Source organism: Fukomys damarensis, unplaced genomic scaffold, assembly GCF_012274545.1.
Source record: "Fukomys damarensis isolate Sample0158 unplaced genomic scaffold, DMR_v1.0_HiC HiC_scaffold_7, whole genome shotgun sequence".
Lineage (NCBI taxonomy): Eukaryota > Metazoa > Chordata > Mammalia > Rodentia > Bathyergidae > Fukomys > Fukomys damarensis.
This window is the reverse complement of record NW_022900919.1, coordinates 24,641,014-24,655,528: the sequence shown is the minus strand read 5'-3', so window position 1 is coordinate 24,655,528 and position 14,515 is coordinate 24,641,014. Positions and strand designations below refer to the sequence as shown.

The following is a 14,515-nucleotide window of genomic DNA, read 5'->3' as shown; positions in this document are numbered from 1 at the left end:
TATATATATCCTGTTAGTTTTAGCTTCTCAATGTGGATCCTGTCATGTTGGCCCTAAATGTCCTGCTATGCTATGTTTTAAGAACAACCTGTTCTTAAAGAACGTCCCTAACCACAGGTCTATTTCAATAAACATTTCAAATTTAAAACAACGTGTAGAAACAGTCCAAGAACTACAGCAATTATTTCAGAAATGACAGCTCCCTTTCCCTTTCCACTACTACCAATATCACATGCCCATTTCCATGCAGATACACTTATTCAATGTGTTTCTCAATTTAGGTTTAACAAGCAGCCCTTTTAAAAAGTTGTCTTTAGCAAGAACCCCTTCCCCTCCCAAAGTAATACATTAACATCCCCTCCATTTTTCTCAGCATTCTAAACTCTCTGGAAGGCCTCATTTAAATAGTCTAATTGTAAAGAATATTTTATTTAGTCACCTTATGAGTAAGCCACCTAGCTAGGGAAAATGGCCTGAGAGATTGGGTAATAAGCCATATAAATAAGAATTAAAATACAAATAGTGAACTACAGACAGTGAACCAAGAATCAACTTCCTCAGGCAACATAGAATATAACCCCTCCCTACTAAGCTCCTGAGTTTGCAGGAACTTAAAGTAGAAAAACAACCAGTTTTGTCTAAAAATGCAGATTTCTATAAACTTACATGTTAAGCAAAAGGATTTAAGAGACTGAGCTCCAAATGGTCATTTTAAATACAGAGTTACCTGTGCTAGGTGGCCATTAAATAATTGAGCAATTACTGTGCTGATTATCTATACTTACCTCTGGATCCAGCAAGCACATGGCCACCTACTCAGGTTGCTTCCAAGGAATCAGGGAGCTATTCCTATTTCCAATAAAAATTCTCCAAACATCTTCTTTTCGGTTCATGACCTTTCTTAGGATTCTCATATCACTTATCAGCACGTATTGTGACTTTGGCAATATGGGGAAATATTTGAAATTTAGGAATTCGCTGTGAATATCAAAAGGCAGAGGTCTGAGGAGATGCGTTATGGGTATGAGACCCTGCATTGCAGACATTTATAAATGTCAGCTCCTCCTGGTCTGCTACTAAAAGGAATGAGACTAGGAACTCAGCACATCAGAGCTGCACCCAGCTCCAACCCATACCTGAATGAGGGTCTCCGCAACCCGCCCCCCTCCAGACTGGTGTAGCTGAGGCTGTGCCTGAGGTCACAATTAGACGGCACTGTGGGCTAGGAGTGTCACAATGGGGACAGAATGCAGGGAACCCGGAACTAACCATGACCCAGCTCAAGCAAAAAGGGACAACAGCAACAAAAGACCACAACTTCGTAGTCTGCAGCTAAGCAGAGAGGCGGTGGTTCCCCGTACCCGATTCTGGCCACTTTCTTTTAGACCTTATCCCGATTCCATCCCATCCCCGGTTTCTGTCCTACAACGTCACCATTGCGTGGCTTCAGGGCCTCCCAGGGTCTTTCCCATGCAGTAGAAGTCCCAGGAGGTGGTCCAGCAAGGTGGAATTCCGGCTCTCAGCAAAACATTCCGGACACCCACTTTAGCGTCATAACCCCGGAAGAACCCTCCTACATTGCCCCATCTGATTGGACAGTTCGTACAGCCCGCCTCTTTATCGCTGATTGGCTCCTGCTCCATTGCCCTCCCTCTGAGCCAAGAAGGGAGAGATAAACTGCTTGCTTGAATAGAGCTCAGGTGATAGATTGTAACCCAGGAACTTCTGAATCAGGCTCTTTCCCACCATGTCAGCCTCACCCCGCCTAACAGTAACTGTATTTATGCATTTATTTCTGGCTTTCCAGAGCTGCCCCTGTTTTCTTAATGAACTCATTGTGCTCTTCCTGAAAGTGTGCTTAGAAGGTTCTTTTGTCAGTGTCCTGTGGAAGAATCAACCCTCTGATATAAGGCAACATTGTGAGTGCAGGCCAGGACAGGACAAAATGGAATGGACACAGAGTTGGTTGTTTGACAGGTCTATATCTGGGAATGACTCAGCAGGCATCACAGTGAAGATTTTCACTCTATCTCAGTCTCTTCATTTTCAGCTAAGACAAAGAATATATGTTCCCCCAAGGAACACAATTCCTTTTATTGTGTAAATGAAGAAATTAGAGTTAAAATGATAGAAATATTCTGCAAAAGGGTAAAGATGAAAGAAAAGCAAATATTCTAACTCCTTTAGACAAGCTTCATATTTCATGCCGGGTTGACCACCTTTAATTTTTGAGATCCTACAAAGCAAATAAAAAAGTTAAATGACACAATGAGATATCTTTTCCGTGCTGATAAAATTATTTTTATCTTTATCAGTCCCGCCCCCCCTTTTGAGGAGCTACCGTCCAAGAACCATAGACAAAAACTGCATACATGAGAGAAAAAGAGTATTTAAGAGACGGTTCAGGAGGTCATCAAAGGCAAGGCATAGAATCTGCACAATTAAAAAAAAAAAAGACTCTGCACAATTTCATGGCAAGTTTCAACCTCAGAGTCAGCGCAGTGCAGTGCAGCCCAAATGCAATTCCATTCCCCTCTTTCCGTTTTTTTCCCCCCAAAAGTGGACATGGATTTCAACATGGCCAAGACTCTTCATTTTCTTATACCTGACTGCTTTCAAACCTAATCCATTAAGGAGTGTTATATTCTTGAAATAGTATACCTTCGCCTTCTCATTGTTTTACATTTACCCAGCACTTTGGTCTTTTGTGTAGTTTTGTACTCATCGAGCTTGTCCTCCGTCCAAATCAACCACATCCATGAGATTTTCTGGGATATTTTTCACTTCTGCATGTTTATGGCTTGGTTTTAAATATGTACGCTGAATATCAAAATTATTCCTCTACAAACAGTGTTAAAGTTTCAATGTCCTATAATCATACACACAGAAAGGGGGTACTTCCAACACGCAGGACCTTGTCTGCACATTAGATTCCGAAATTATCATAAGGACCTTTTGAGGTACATTCTGACTGGCCCTAGGTTTCTCGCTGAAGCAGCTGAAGGTGGAGACATTGAATAATGTCCCAAGTCCTCATACCGAGTGGTAGACTGAAATGTATATTTGTCTCCATATAGGGTATTTAATCTTTACAGTGGGCTGTCTGCTTCACATAGATTTAATTCTTTAATATATTGTCCCTCCCTAAATGATTTCTGTGCACTCAACTTCAACTTGCTATCAATTCCACTCCCAAGGTGGTTGCTTTCTTACACATCCTGGATGGGAATAATTGCTTTCTCATTCAGCTCAGCATTATGGGTTCTCTGTCTATTTTCCATTCCTATGTCAGAATTTCACATGTAGCAAAATTGAAACAAAGAAAATCTACTGTTTACAAATTTTGAGGCTGGAAAGTACAACAACAAGGCACAAAATCTAGTAAAACCATTTATGCTGCATGACACATCATCATTATTATTATTAGCACAGGGGATCAAACTCAAGACCTTGTGCTTGTGAGTCAGGAGCCACTGAGCTATGTCCCCCACCCCATGACACATTACTGAATGCCAAGTAACAAGTTAATACTGTTTAAGAAGTCTACTTCACTTATATGTCCCCCACTTTTGTATTAATAACATCATTCCATTCATTAAAGCAAAATACTCATGTGTCTTTCACCTTATAATGATCCCTTATCTCAACTCTATCACAAGATATTCAGTTCCAAAATAATGAAGTTTAGAGGGTATATTGAATCTTACACTGGATTACTGATATGAAATATGACTTGAGCCAGGAGGAAATCTACAGAACATGGATGCCTACACTTACCCCTGAATCTCTGTGCCCCTAGACACAGAAACCTCAACGCCAGTCTCCACTGCTATATTGTAGGTGACCAAAGTTGGATCCAGTCTTTTGTATCACATATATTGATTTCTTTCTTTCAACTATAAATGTGTGAATCACGCATCAGTACACAAATGTCTGCATATACATTTGCACCCGTTTAAGAGTACACCCCACTGGAAAAAGAGACCTTGCCCTACTTATCTCTAACCACAGGGCACTTAGCACCCTCCCACGTGCACATTTGAGGTGCTCCTATGGTACCTGAGTGAACAGAGGTCAATTCTGCATCCTGGGGAGGCTAAAGCCTGAGGGAGCAGTAGCCCAAGTCCTGATGTGTTACCTGCCTGGCAAGTTTGTTTGGGGACTGCATTTGTGTTTGGCTGTCTGCTCCCTGTCCAGATTTCTATGTTTGTTCATATATATTTCCTACTCTGAAAGAGTATGGTAAAGGAAGTTTTCCATTCTCACTTGTCGACCTTCACTTTCAGTTGAATTACTAGGAGAATAGTATTTTTTGAGTGATGTCAGTGTGGACAGGCAAAGTTTCATAGAATGCAGTGTGGTACTTAGAATATTCAGCATTGTATCCTCGAGCACGCATGCTGTACTTTTTAGTTGACTCAAAAGTAGTTTTTGTTTGATGAAATGTAAGGTTACCAAGTGCTTAGGGAATACCTCGTGATAGTAGTACTAAACAATATGAACATTTTGGGATTTGAAAAATTACCTGCTATTGAATATGGAGCTATCAAACACCCAATACAACTTTTAGAAAAAAAATAGTTGCTGTTTTATTTTTACAAAAATATTTGCATTGCATTTTAATATTCTAAAAGATCCTATGGTCTTCTGAGGTAAAAGTTGTTGGTTCCCAATATAGTTTCATATTGCAGAATGGGCAATTAACCTTCATCTGTAATAATTCAGCTGCATTCCAGAATGAGTTCTCAATTTGTTGTTTTAAAAGTTTTTCCTAAAATTTTTCCATAGTTGTTACCTTATTTCTGCACCAGCACTTATACTTTCCCTCACTATTTCTGTTTCCTGAAATATAAATTTGGCGATATCGGAAACCCGTACCTAGGTGTAGGAAACTGACACCTGGAGGCATAAAGGACATTTGTCCTGTTCTATTTTCTGGCCTTTTGCTGGAGTATTTAATCTTGCATGCCAAGCATATTTACAGAGATATAGGCTTTTATATTTAAAATATTTTATTTAATGATCAATTATACATTATTATTTCTAAAATGCTAATTTTGATTGCTTTTAGCTAGGTACTTCTATGGCTGGAGCGTTCAGAATTTTTGGGGGTAAATTGATTTCAGAGTTAAGTATATTTTGTTGTTATATATCAAAGATATGGGGATCATTTAGGTTTTGCTGTTTAGCAACCAGTATTTTCTTTTTTTTTTTAACTAGTGTGTGTCTTCATGGCAAAACTCACTGACCCCTTTTCTCCATCCTAAAGTCGTCAGACAACTATGAAAAACATCACACTGCCCTCTGTCTTGCTGATGTTGCTTTTATGCTCTCCTGGTAATTTGCTCAGTTTGTACTTTTCACACAGGTAAGATGATTTTCAATTTAATCAATTTGCATGCAATATGTAGTTGGTTATATCTACAGAAGTTTTAATCTATGATTACATTTATACTCAAAGATTTTCAAATATGATATAATCATAAAGATTATACAAGTGTGTGATTTAAAAATAGAATTCCACATTCTTCAGCGTATTGGTCACTGATAAATATTAATGATCAACAAGTAAACGGGGGGTGTTTTCTGTTATTTCATTCACTAATTTTCCTATTGGAGGGCAGGATAGTATCTGTATATTTTCTGTTGTGGGTGCCCAGCTAAACCACTGCTAAGGCCAGTCCTGTTCTTCGTGGTCAGGGGTTTCTGTTCTGGTCCAGCTAAATGTTGTCCATTTTGTCTGAAGAGCAGAACCTTACCTGGAGCCACAGCTCAGAGCTGTAGTCAGATATTGCTTACATAAATTGAGGTCCTATCTGGCTTCCCCAAACAAGTGAGCAGCTAATGGCAGTAAGATGCATGAAAGTCAGGAAGCAGAGAGCAAAAGTGCAATTTTTTTTCTTTTATTGAGTTTATTGGTACAGTCTAGGTATACAGTACAGTTACATTCATTAGTGGGATCTTGTACCTTTACATTACAGGTCTTGGTTCTCATTTTTCCCCCTTGTCCCTGCCCTCCATTCACCCCCTCCCCATTTACAAACACTTTTTTTCCATTTTTTAATTTTCTCATATTTTTTTCTTTTCCCTTATTCCCTTTCCCCTACCCTTCCCACTTTCCCTACACCCTTAGCCCTTTTTTTCCTATTTCACATTGTTAATTATCTCATTAGGATCTTGTGTACTACTATAGTTTTTCACACCAGAGAAACTATTCGGTATTTACACATGTGTGACTTATTTATTTCAGTTAGGAGTATATCCTCAAAATTTATCCATTTTCCTATGAATGACCCTAATTTCCCATTCTTTATGGTTGAGTAGTATTCCATTTTATAGAAAAACCACATTTTCTTTATCCAGTATCCAACTGATGGGCAAATGGGCCATTTCCAAGTTTTAGCTATTACAAACTGCCGCTATAAACATAGGTGCGCATATGTCACAGTGATATGATTCTTTTAATTCTTTTGGAAAGATACCCAGCAGAGGGATGGCTGGGTCAAATGAAACCTCTAGTCCCAGCTCTTTGAGGTATTTCCATAGTGATTGCACCAGTCTGCACTCCCACCAACAATGGAGAAGATTTCCTTTCTCCCCACAACCCCGCCAACCTTTGTTATTGGTTGATTTCTTCTTAGCAGCCATTCTTTGTGGGGTGAGATGGAATCTCAGTGTTGTTTTCATCTGCGTCTCTTGAATGACCAGTGATGTGGAACATTTTTATATATATTTACTTGCTGCTTTAACTTCTTTGTCTTAGAACTGTCTGTTCATTTCAGATGCCCATTTTCAAATCGGGTCTTTATATTTGGGGGGTGCTGATTGTTTTGAGTTCTTTATATATTCTAGATAATAGTCCTTTGTCTGAGGAGCAGCTGGTAAAAATTTTTTCCCACATTGTAGGTTGTCTCTTAGTTCTGTTGATGGTTTCTTTTGCAGTGCAGAAGCTTTTTAATGAGATGAGATCCCAGTTGTTGATTCTTTCTGCTAGTTCCCGTGCTACTGAGGATTTGTTCATAAAGTCTTTTCCTATGCCAATGTCTTCCAGAGTTCTGCCTAACTTATCTTCTGGCAAGTTTAGTGTTTCTGTTTTAATATTTAGATCTTTAATCCACTTGGATTTTAATTTAGGGAATGGTGAGAGATAAGGGTCTAGTTTTAATCTTTGGCAGGTTGAGATGCAGTTTTTCAAATACCATTTATTAAAGAGGCTATCTTTCCTCCAGTGGGATGGTCAACTCCTTTGTCAAAGATGAGGTAGCTGAGTACATCTGGAGTTGTTTTTGTGTCTTCCAGTCTGTTCCATTGATCCTCAGGTCTGTTTCTTTGCTGGTATCATGCTGTTTTATCACAGTGGCTTTATAGTATAGTTTCAAATAGGGAATTGTTATACCCGCAGCCATGTGTCTGTTGCCTAGGATGGCTTTTGCTATTCTAGGTTTCATATGGTTCCAAATGAATTTTTGGATTCTTTTTTCTGGTTCTGTGAAATATAGTGTTGGAATTTCAATTGGCATTGCATTGAATCTGTATAGCAGTTTTGGTGGTATGGCCATTTTCACTACGTTGATTCTTCCTAACCAGGAGCAGGGTATATCTTTCCATTTTCTTATATCCTCTTCGATCTCTTTTTTCAGAGTGCTGTAGTTTTCAGTTTAGAGGTCTTTTGATACTTTTGTTAGGTTGATTCCTAGATACTTCATTTTTTTTGGATGCTATTGTGAAAGGAATTATTTCCCTAACTTCTCTCTCAGTGAGTCTGTTATTTGTGTACAAGAAGGCTATTGATTTTTGGATCCTGCTACTCTGCTAAAAGTGTCAAATAAGTCTAGAAGTGTTTTGGTGGAGTTTTTTGGATCGTCAGTGTAGAGTATTATATTGTCAGCAAATAATGACAGTTTAACTTCTTCCCTTCCTATCTTTATTGCTTTAATTTCTTTCTCTTGTCTAATTGCTATGGCTAATGTTTCCAGAACTATATTGAAGAGGAGTGGTGATAGTGGGTATCCTTGTCTTGTTCCTGATTTTAACATGAAAGTTTTCAGTTTTGGGCCATTTAATATGATGTTGGCTATTGGTTTTTCATAGATAGCCTTTATTAAATTGAGATATAGAACATCTATTCCAATTTTTTGCAGGGTTTTAATCATGAGTGGGTGTTGAATTTTGTCAAATGCTTTTTCTGCATCTATCGAGAAGATCATGTGGTTTTTGTCCTTGACTTTGTTAATATAGTGTATTACATTTATTGACTTTTGTATGTTGAACCATCCTTGCATCCCTGGAATAAATCCGACTTGGTCAGGATGTATGATCTTCTTGATGATCCTCTGTATTCTGTTTGCTAGTATCTTATTATGGATTTTTGCATCTATATTCATTAAGGAGATTGTCCTGTAGTTCTCTTTTTTTAGTTGCATATTTCCCTGGTTTGGGAATAAAGTTTTACTTGCTTCCAGGAATGAATTTGGAATATTGCTTCCCTTTCAATTTCACTGAAAAGTTTGAAGAGTAATGGCAGTAGTTCTTCTCTAAATGCCTTGTAAAGTGCAGCAGTGAATCCATCAGGACCTGGGCTTTTCTTTGTTGGTAAGTTTTTAATTACATTTTCAATTTCACTGATTGTGATTGGGTGTTTAAAATGTTTTTATCTTCTTTGTTCAGCTTTGGTAATTCATAAGTATCTAGAAATCTGTCCATTTCTTCTGCGTTTTCCATTTTATTAGAGTACAGGTTCTCAAAGTAGGTATTAATGATCTTCTGGATTTCTGTTGGATCTGTTGTGACTTCACCTTTTTCATTCCTGATTACATGGATCTGAGCATTTTCTTTCCTTTTTTTCATAAGGTTTGCTAAGGGTTTATCAATTTTATTTATTCTTTCAAAAAACCAACTCTTCAATTCATTTATTTTTTGTATCATTTTCTTAGTTTCCATTGCATTGATTTCTGCTCTAATCTTTATAATTTCCTCTCTTGTTCGAACTTTGGGTTTTTCTTGCTCTTGTTTTTCTAGGAAGCTAAGAGTCATCATTAGGTTATTTGAGCTTGCTCTATTTTCCTAGTGTGGGCATTCAGTGCTATGAATTTTCCACATAGATCTGCTTTCATTGTGTCCCACAGATTCCTGTATGTTGTATTGGCATTTTCATTTATTTGTAAAAACTGTCTAATTTTTTCTTTAATTTCCTCTGTTATCCATTGATTGTTTAGGAGAGTGTTGTTCAATTTCCATGTGTTTGTGAAGTTCCTACAGTTTCTTGTGCTATTGATCCCAGCTTGACTGCACTATGATCTGATAATACACAGGGGATAACTTCAATTCTTTTGCATTTATTCAGACCTGTTCTGTGAGCTAGTATGTGGTCTATCTTGGGGAATGACCCATGTGCAGCCAAAAAGAATGTATATTCTGATTTTGTGGGGTGGAACACTCTGAAGATGTCTGTTAAGTCCATGTGTTCAAAAGCTTGGTTGAGTTCTAGTATTTCATTGTTGATTTTCTGCCTAGATAATCTGTCTATTTGTGATAGTGGGGTATTTAGATCCCCCACTACAATTGTATTAATGCTTATTTGGTTTTTCCTGTACTTAATGTTTGTTTTATATAGTTGGGGCATTAATATTTGGTGCATACATGCTTATGATTGTCATCTCTTCCTCTTGAATTGTTCCCTTTACAAGAATGTAGTGGCCTTAACTGTCTCTTTTAATCAGTTTTGGTTTGAAATTTACTTTGTCTGCAAATAAGATTGTTACCCCTGCTTTTTTCTGGGCTCCTGTCATGTGTAGAATTGTTTTCAATCCTTTCAGTTTCAGTCTATGGGCTTCTTTTTGCACTACATGTGTTTCCTGTGTACAACATATGTTGGATTTTGCTTCTTAATCCATTCTGCCAGTGTATTCCTCTTGATTGCTGAATTGAGGCCATTGACATTGATGATAATAACTGATATGTACTGACTTATTATTGTCACATTATTGTCCTTTTGTTGACTCTTTTTACTTCCCCCCCTCCTTTTAGTTTCTTGCCTTGCCTATTTGATTTGGTCTGTTGGGCCTTATGGTGCTGTGACGTTCATTGTCTTTTTCTAGGATATTGTTTAGAATTCCTTGTAGTGCTGTTTTGTTGTTCATGAGGTTTCTCAGGTGTTCTTTGTCATGGAAGTATCTTATTTCCATCCATTTTGAAAGAGAGTTTTGCATGATACATCAGTCTAGGTTGGAGGGTGTTTTCTTTTAGGACTTGAAATACCTCATTCCAGGCTCTCCTTGACCTGAGGGTTTGTGTTGAAGAGTCTGCTGTGATTCTGATGGGCTTTCCTTTGCATGTGATTTGTTTCTTTTCTCTTACTGCTTGTAGTATTTTGTTCTTCTGTTGGATTTCTGGGAACTTATAATATGTCTAGGTGTAGATTTTTTTTTATCATGGTTAGTTGGAGTCCTATATGCCTCATTTATTTGTATGTCTAATTCTTCCCTTCTGTTTGGGAAGTTTTCTGTTATTAATTCTGTGAACAGCTTTTTTAAGTCATTTGCATTTTCTCCTGCTACTTCATGGATTCCTATCAGTCTTATGTTACTCTTCTTTGCATCATCTAGGAGTTGTTGGATCAATTTCTCATCATCCCTTACTGTTTTTAAGAGACCTCTCTTTTCACAGTCACTGACTGCAATCCTATCTTCTATACCTGAAATTCTATCTTCACACTCTTTTATTCTGTTGCATAAACTTTCAATAGAGTTGTTAAGCTCCTGGATATCTGTTTGAATCTGTTTTATGGATTTCATTTCTTTCCTGTGTTGGCCATTCATTGTTTCCATTTCTTTCTTATACTGGGCCTTCCTGGCTTCTATCATGGTCCTGAGCTCATCTATTTTTTTCTCAGTTTCTGTTCTAGAGTCTTGAATCATGACTTCCATTTTGCTCACCATCTCTGTGGTTATCTGGGACATTATTTCTGTTTGGAATTTTTCTAGAGCCTGATTGATCTGTTTTGTTACTTCCTGTGCTGTGGGTTGAGGATGTCCTGCTGGTTCACCATCAGACTTTTCATCCTCATTTGCCCTACTGTTTGCCATTGGTGAACTGGAATGTGTCTTTGTGTCTTGCTTAAGTGTTTTCTCATTTTTAGTTTTGTTGTTGGGTTGTCCTTCGTTTAATTTCTGGGTTATTCATTAAATCTTCCTGATATAGGTGTGCTTTAGCTTTTGAGACTCTAATAACTCATAGACATTCTCATTTTCATAATATCAGAGAAAACAACTCATTAAATCAAACAAAATCCCTATCCCAATTGACACAATCAGCAGCACAATAGGATAAAGCACAACTTGTGATAGTCATTAATCTATCACCTTTAAACCATGTGAATTAAATTAAAATCAAGAATCAGCCCAAAATATGTTTGCAGTGAGTACACTTTTCAACATAGCATCTTTACCATTTTAGGATGGGGGCTTAGAGTTAGAATGAGAGGAGTAGATAAGTGAAAGAATTGGAGAAGGTTTCAAGTGAAGCCACAGGACATAGAATGACCATACAATCTTTATGAAACTATTAAATTCAAAAGGGATAGACAGAGTGCAAGAATAAGGACAAGAATATATCCCATTAATAGTAATAGGGGCTCACTTTCCCTTGAAACTACTGACCCATGAGTGAGGTAAAATGACAGAAGAAAAGAACATAAAGAAAAAGGAAAAAATGATAAAAGAAGAAGTCTGAGTTAGGGCGGTATCAGGAACAGAAAGGAACATGAGGGATAATGTGGTGGAGCAAGAGACTGAGTTGGAGAAAGAGGACAGAAAAGACAAAGAATTTGCAGAGTGGAAAGAGGAAAAGAAAGGAAAAAAATGAATTCGAAGGGATTCTTTCAGATTGTATCTCTGCTGTCATAATATACCACATGTGCAGTCATGTGCAGACCCAAGTCCCCTGATCTCAGTTAGCCAATGGCAGATCCCTGCGACTCAGACTGACCTCAGGCCGCAAGGCCCAAATTGAATTCCCCGACCTGCAGGGTTGAACTCCACACAGTTCTATTACAGGTTTACCCCGCCCTTTCTTTAAAGATGTTCAAAGTTGTGGGTCCAAGGACTGGCCCAATCAGGAGGTCTGAGAGCAGGGTGTGTGTGGGGGTTTCAGAGGCATGGCTACCTTCCTTGCTGGAGCTGGTGGCAGAGCAGGCAGGGGAGGGCATGGCTACCCGGTCATGCCAAATGGGCCTAAGCAGGATGGAGGGAGAGCAAATCTCAGAGCTACCTTCCAAATCTTGCCTTCCTCACTGGGGTTGGTCAGCTTCTTAATTTTAAATTGTGTGGCTTGTTTTAGGTGACCCTCTGTACAGCAACACCTACTTCAGTTCCTGTCCCTTCACTTTACCATTACTGCCTGCAAACTTAGAACACCTGATGCTCTAATTCTATACTATTCCTGTCACTGATTTCTTTTTGGTATATGTTACCCAAGTTTATCTTCTCGTGTGCTTTCCCCACTCAGGCACATTTTCTGTTTACCTTTTGTTCAGGTGAAAAAAAGGCTAAGAAAAAAACCTTAATTATTAACTATTACACCTAACCAGAGACCCTGGATCAAGCTAGCTTTAATGGGATCAGTTTGAAAATACTTTAAAAATCATCAGGAATGACACACAACATTTAAATTCTGGAGAGATGTAATGTTATGTGAACAGAGAAGTGTTAACAAACACACCAACTGTATTTTAATCAAAAGTTTATTAACTTTTAAAAACATAAGCAAGGGGAAGAAAAATGACTAACTGGTAGCATTGTTTTTCAAAATAAATTTTCAATTAATACTCAGATCTCCAAGCTTGAATCTCCATACACAATTTCAAGGTGGTAGATTGCAGTGTTTCATATGCCACACTTATCTATTGCATCTTTTTTTAAAAACATGGAATCTGCAATATGTAAGGCTTCGTGAAGACCTACTACGCTATGAGAAAGCTTTGCTGCCTTGGAAGGGCTTTGTTACAGACAAGATTCCTGGTATTACACTTGAGAAGGGAGAAAAACAGATTTCATGGGCAAGAACGCTAGTCTGTGTTAATATTTCATGTCTAGGTAACAGTGCTGTAAACGCCTCAAGTCATTTAATCTCCGCTCTTTAATGACTTCACTCAGTTCCTAAGATACATGTAAGCTCCCTCTTAAATAAGAGGACTTAAAATGGGGTACCTAGAGCCAGGTTAACCCGGAGTGTAGACTTTAAAAGAAACTTTCATGTCACTTGTTGCTATCATGGTCCAACTCCTTTTACATGTAAATTAACCCTGCTCTTAATAAGCTTCTTTTACCAAATCTAGAGAAAAGAAATTTAGGTGGTCAAAGCAGATAGTGCACAGCCCTCAAAAAACTATTTAAAAACAGGAGGGAAATTCTGTGGCAATACAAAGCATCCCAAAAGTTTTCGTGTAATTTTAAACTTTGAAACCAGTGGAAGTACAGAAGCTACAACGTTATAAAATATCATCTGAAATTTTTCATTTTTAAAATGTGGAATATTAAGCTCTTAGTTGCAATTTTTGTTCCAGTTCCTCTTTCTTCTGTTCCCTTTAAGAGGCAGAAGGAAGGGTGGGGGATTTACCTTAGTGGTTCTGCGGCCTGCCTAAAAGTGCAAGGTCTCGAGTTTGATCGCTGTACCCCCGCTCCCAGAAAAAAGAGACATTAGGAAAAAAAAGTAAGAATAAAAGCTTAATATTCCACATTTGCAGAGCTGAAAATTTCAGACGATGTTTTGTACCTTCTGCAGCGTCCTGGAAGGCAGCAGCAGAGTAGAGTAAGTCTGAAAACTACACTGAAATTTTTAGTTTATTGGTACATTTTAGGTATACAGTACAGTTACATTCATTACTGGGATCCTGTACCTTTACATGACAGGTCTTGGTTCTTGTTTTTACCCCTTACCCCTGCCCTCCCTTCTCCCCTTCCTCCCCTCTTTCTAAGTTGGCTATACTTCAAAATTCCATGTAAATGCCAGGTAAAGGAAGTTATACCATATTGATGAGCCTTAAGGACAAGAGAAGGACATCTTTTTTTCCTAAATGGTAGAAACTTTAGATGGCAGAGCTCACAGACATAGGAGCATAGACTGTATATGTTATGTGAACTCTGTATCAAAACCAAAAGCAAAAGCCTACTTTCAAGAGCATAGCTACTGTATGAAGATGTCAGAGCAACAGTTCAGATCGTGCAATCTTCTCCAAAATCAGCTGTATTCACTCCCCCAAACTTGCTCCCCGAAGCAAGCTAAAAACGAGCCTTCGTCCCAGGACACACGTCTTACTGCACGGAGATGATCGGGCAGTGGCCCAGCCCTGGCGAACCCTGCACCTCTGTTCAGCTCTGCCCTAGGCTCGTCCTGGGCTACCACACATTTGCACCTCTTGTCCTGCTGTGTGAGTGGAAGACAGTTCTTCTCTTTCCAACAAAGACAGCTGTCCCATCAGTACCTGTGAAGACTCCTGCCCCATTTTCTCTGAAGATAT

At 38.4% G+C, this 14,515-nt stretch overlaps 1 protein-coding gene across 1 annotated transcript in view; it reads right to left on the bottom strand.

The window, feature by feature from the left end:
* Window positions 1-1,578, bottom strand: part of LOC104863261 (zinc finger protein 709) — a 34,390-nt gene extending 32,812 nt beyond the window's left edge. Inside the window, exons 1-2 of the mRNA XM_033761008.1 lie at window positions 1,137-1,578; window positions 786-978 (exon numbers count right to left, since the gene is read on the bottom strand). Coding sequence (XP_033616899.1) covers window positions 786-806 — 21 coding nt within the window. The 5' untranslated portion in view covers window positions 807-978; window positions 1,137-1,578. The remainder of the gene's footprint in view (window positions 1-785; window positions 979-1,136) is intronic.
* Window positions 1,579-14,515: the final 12,937 nt, after the last annotated feature.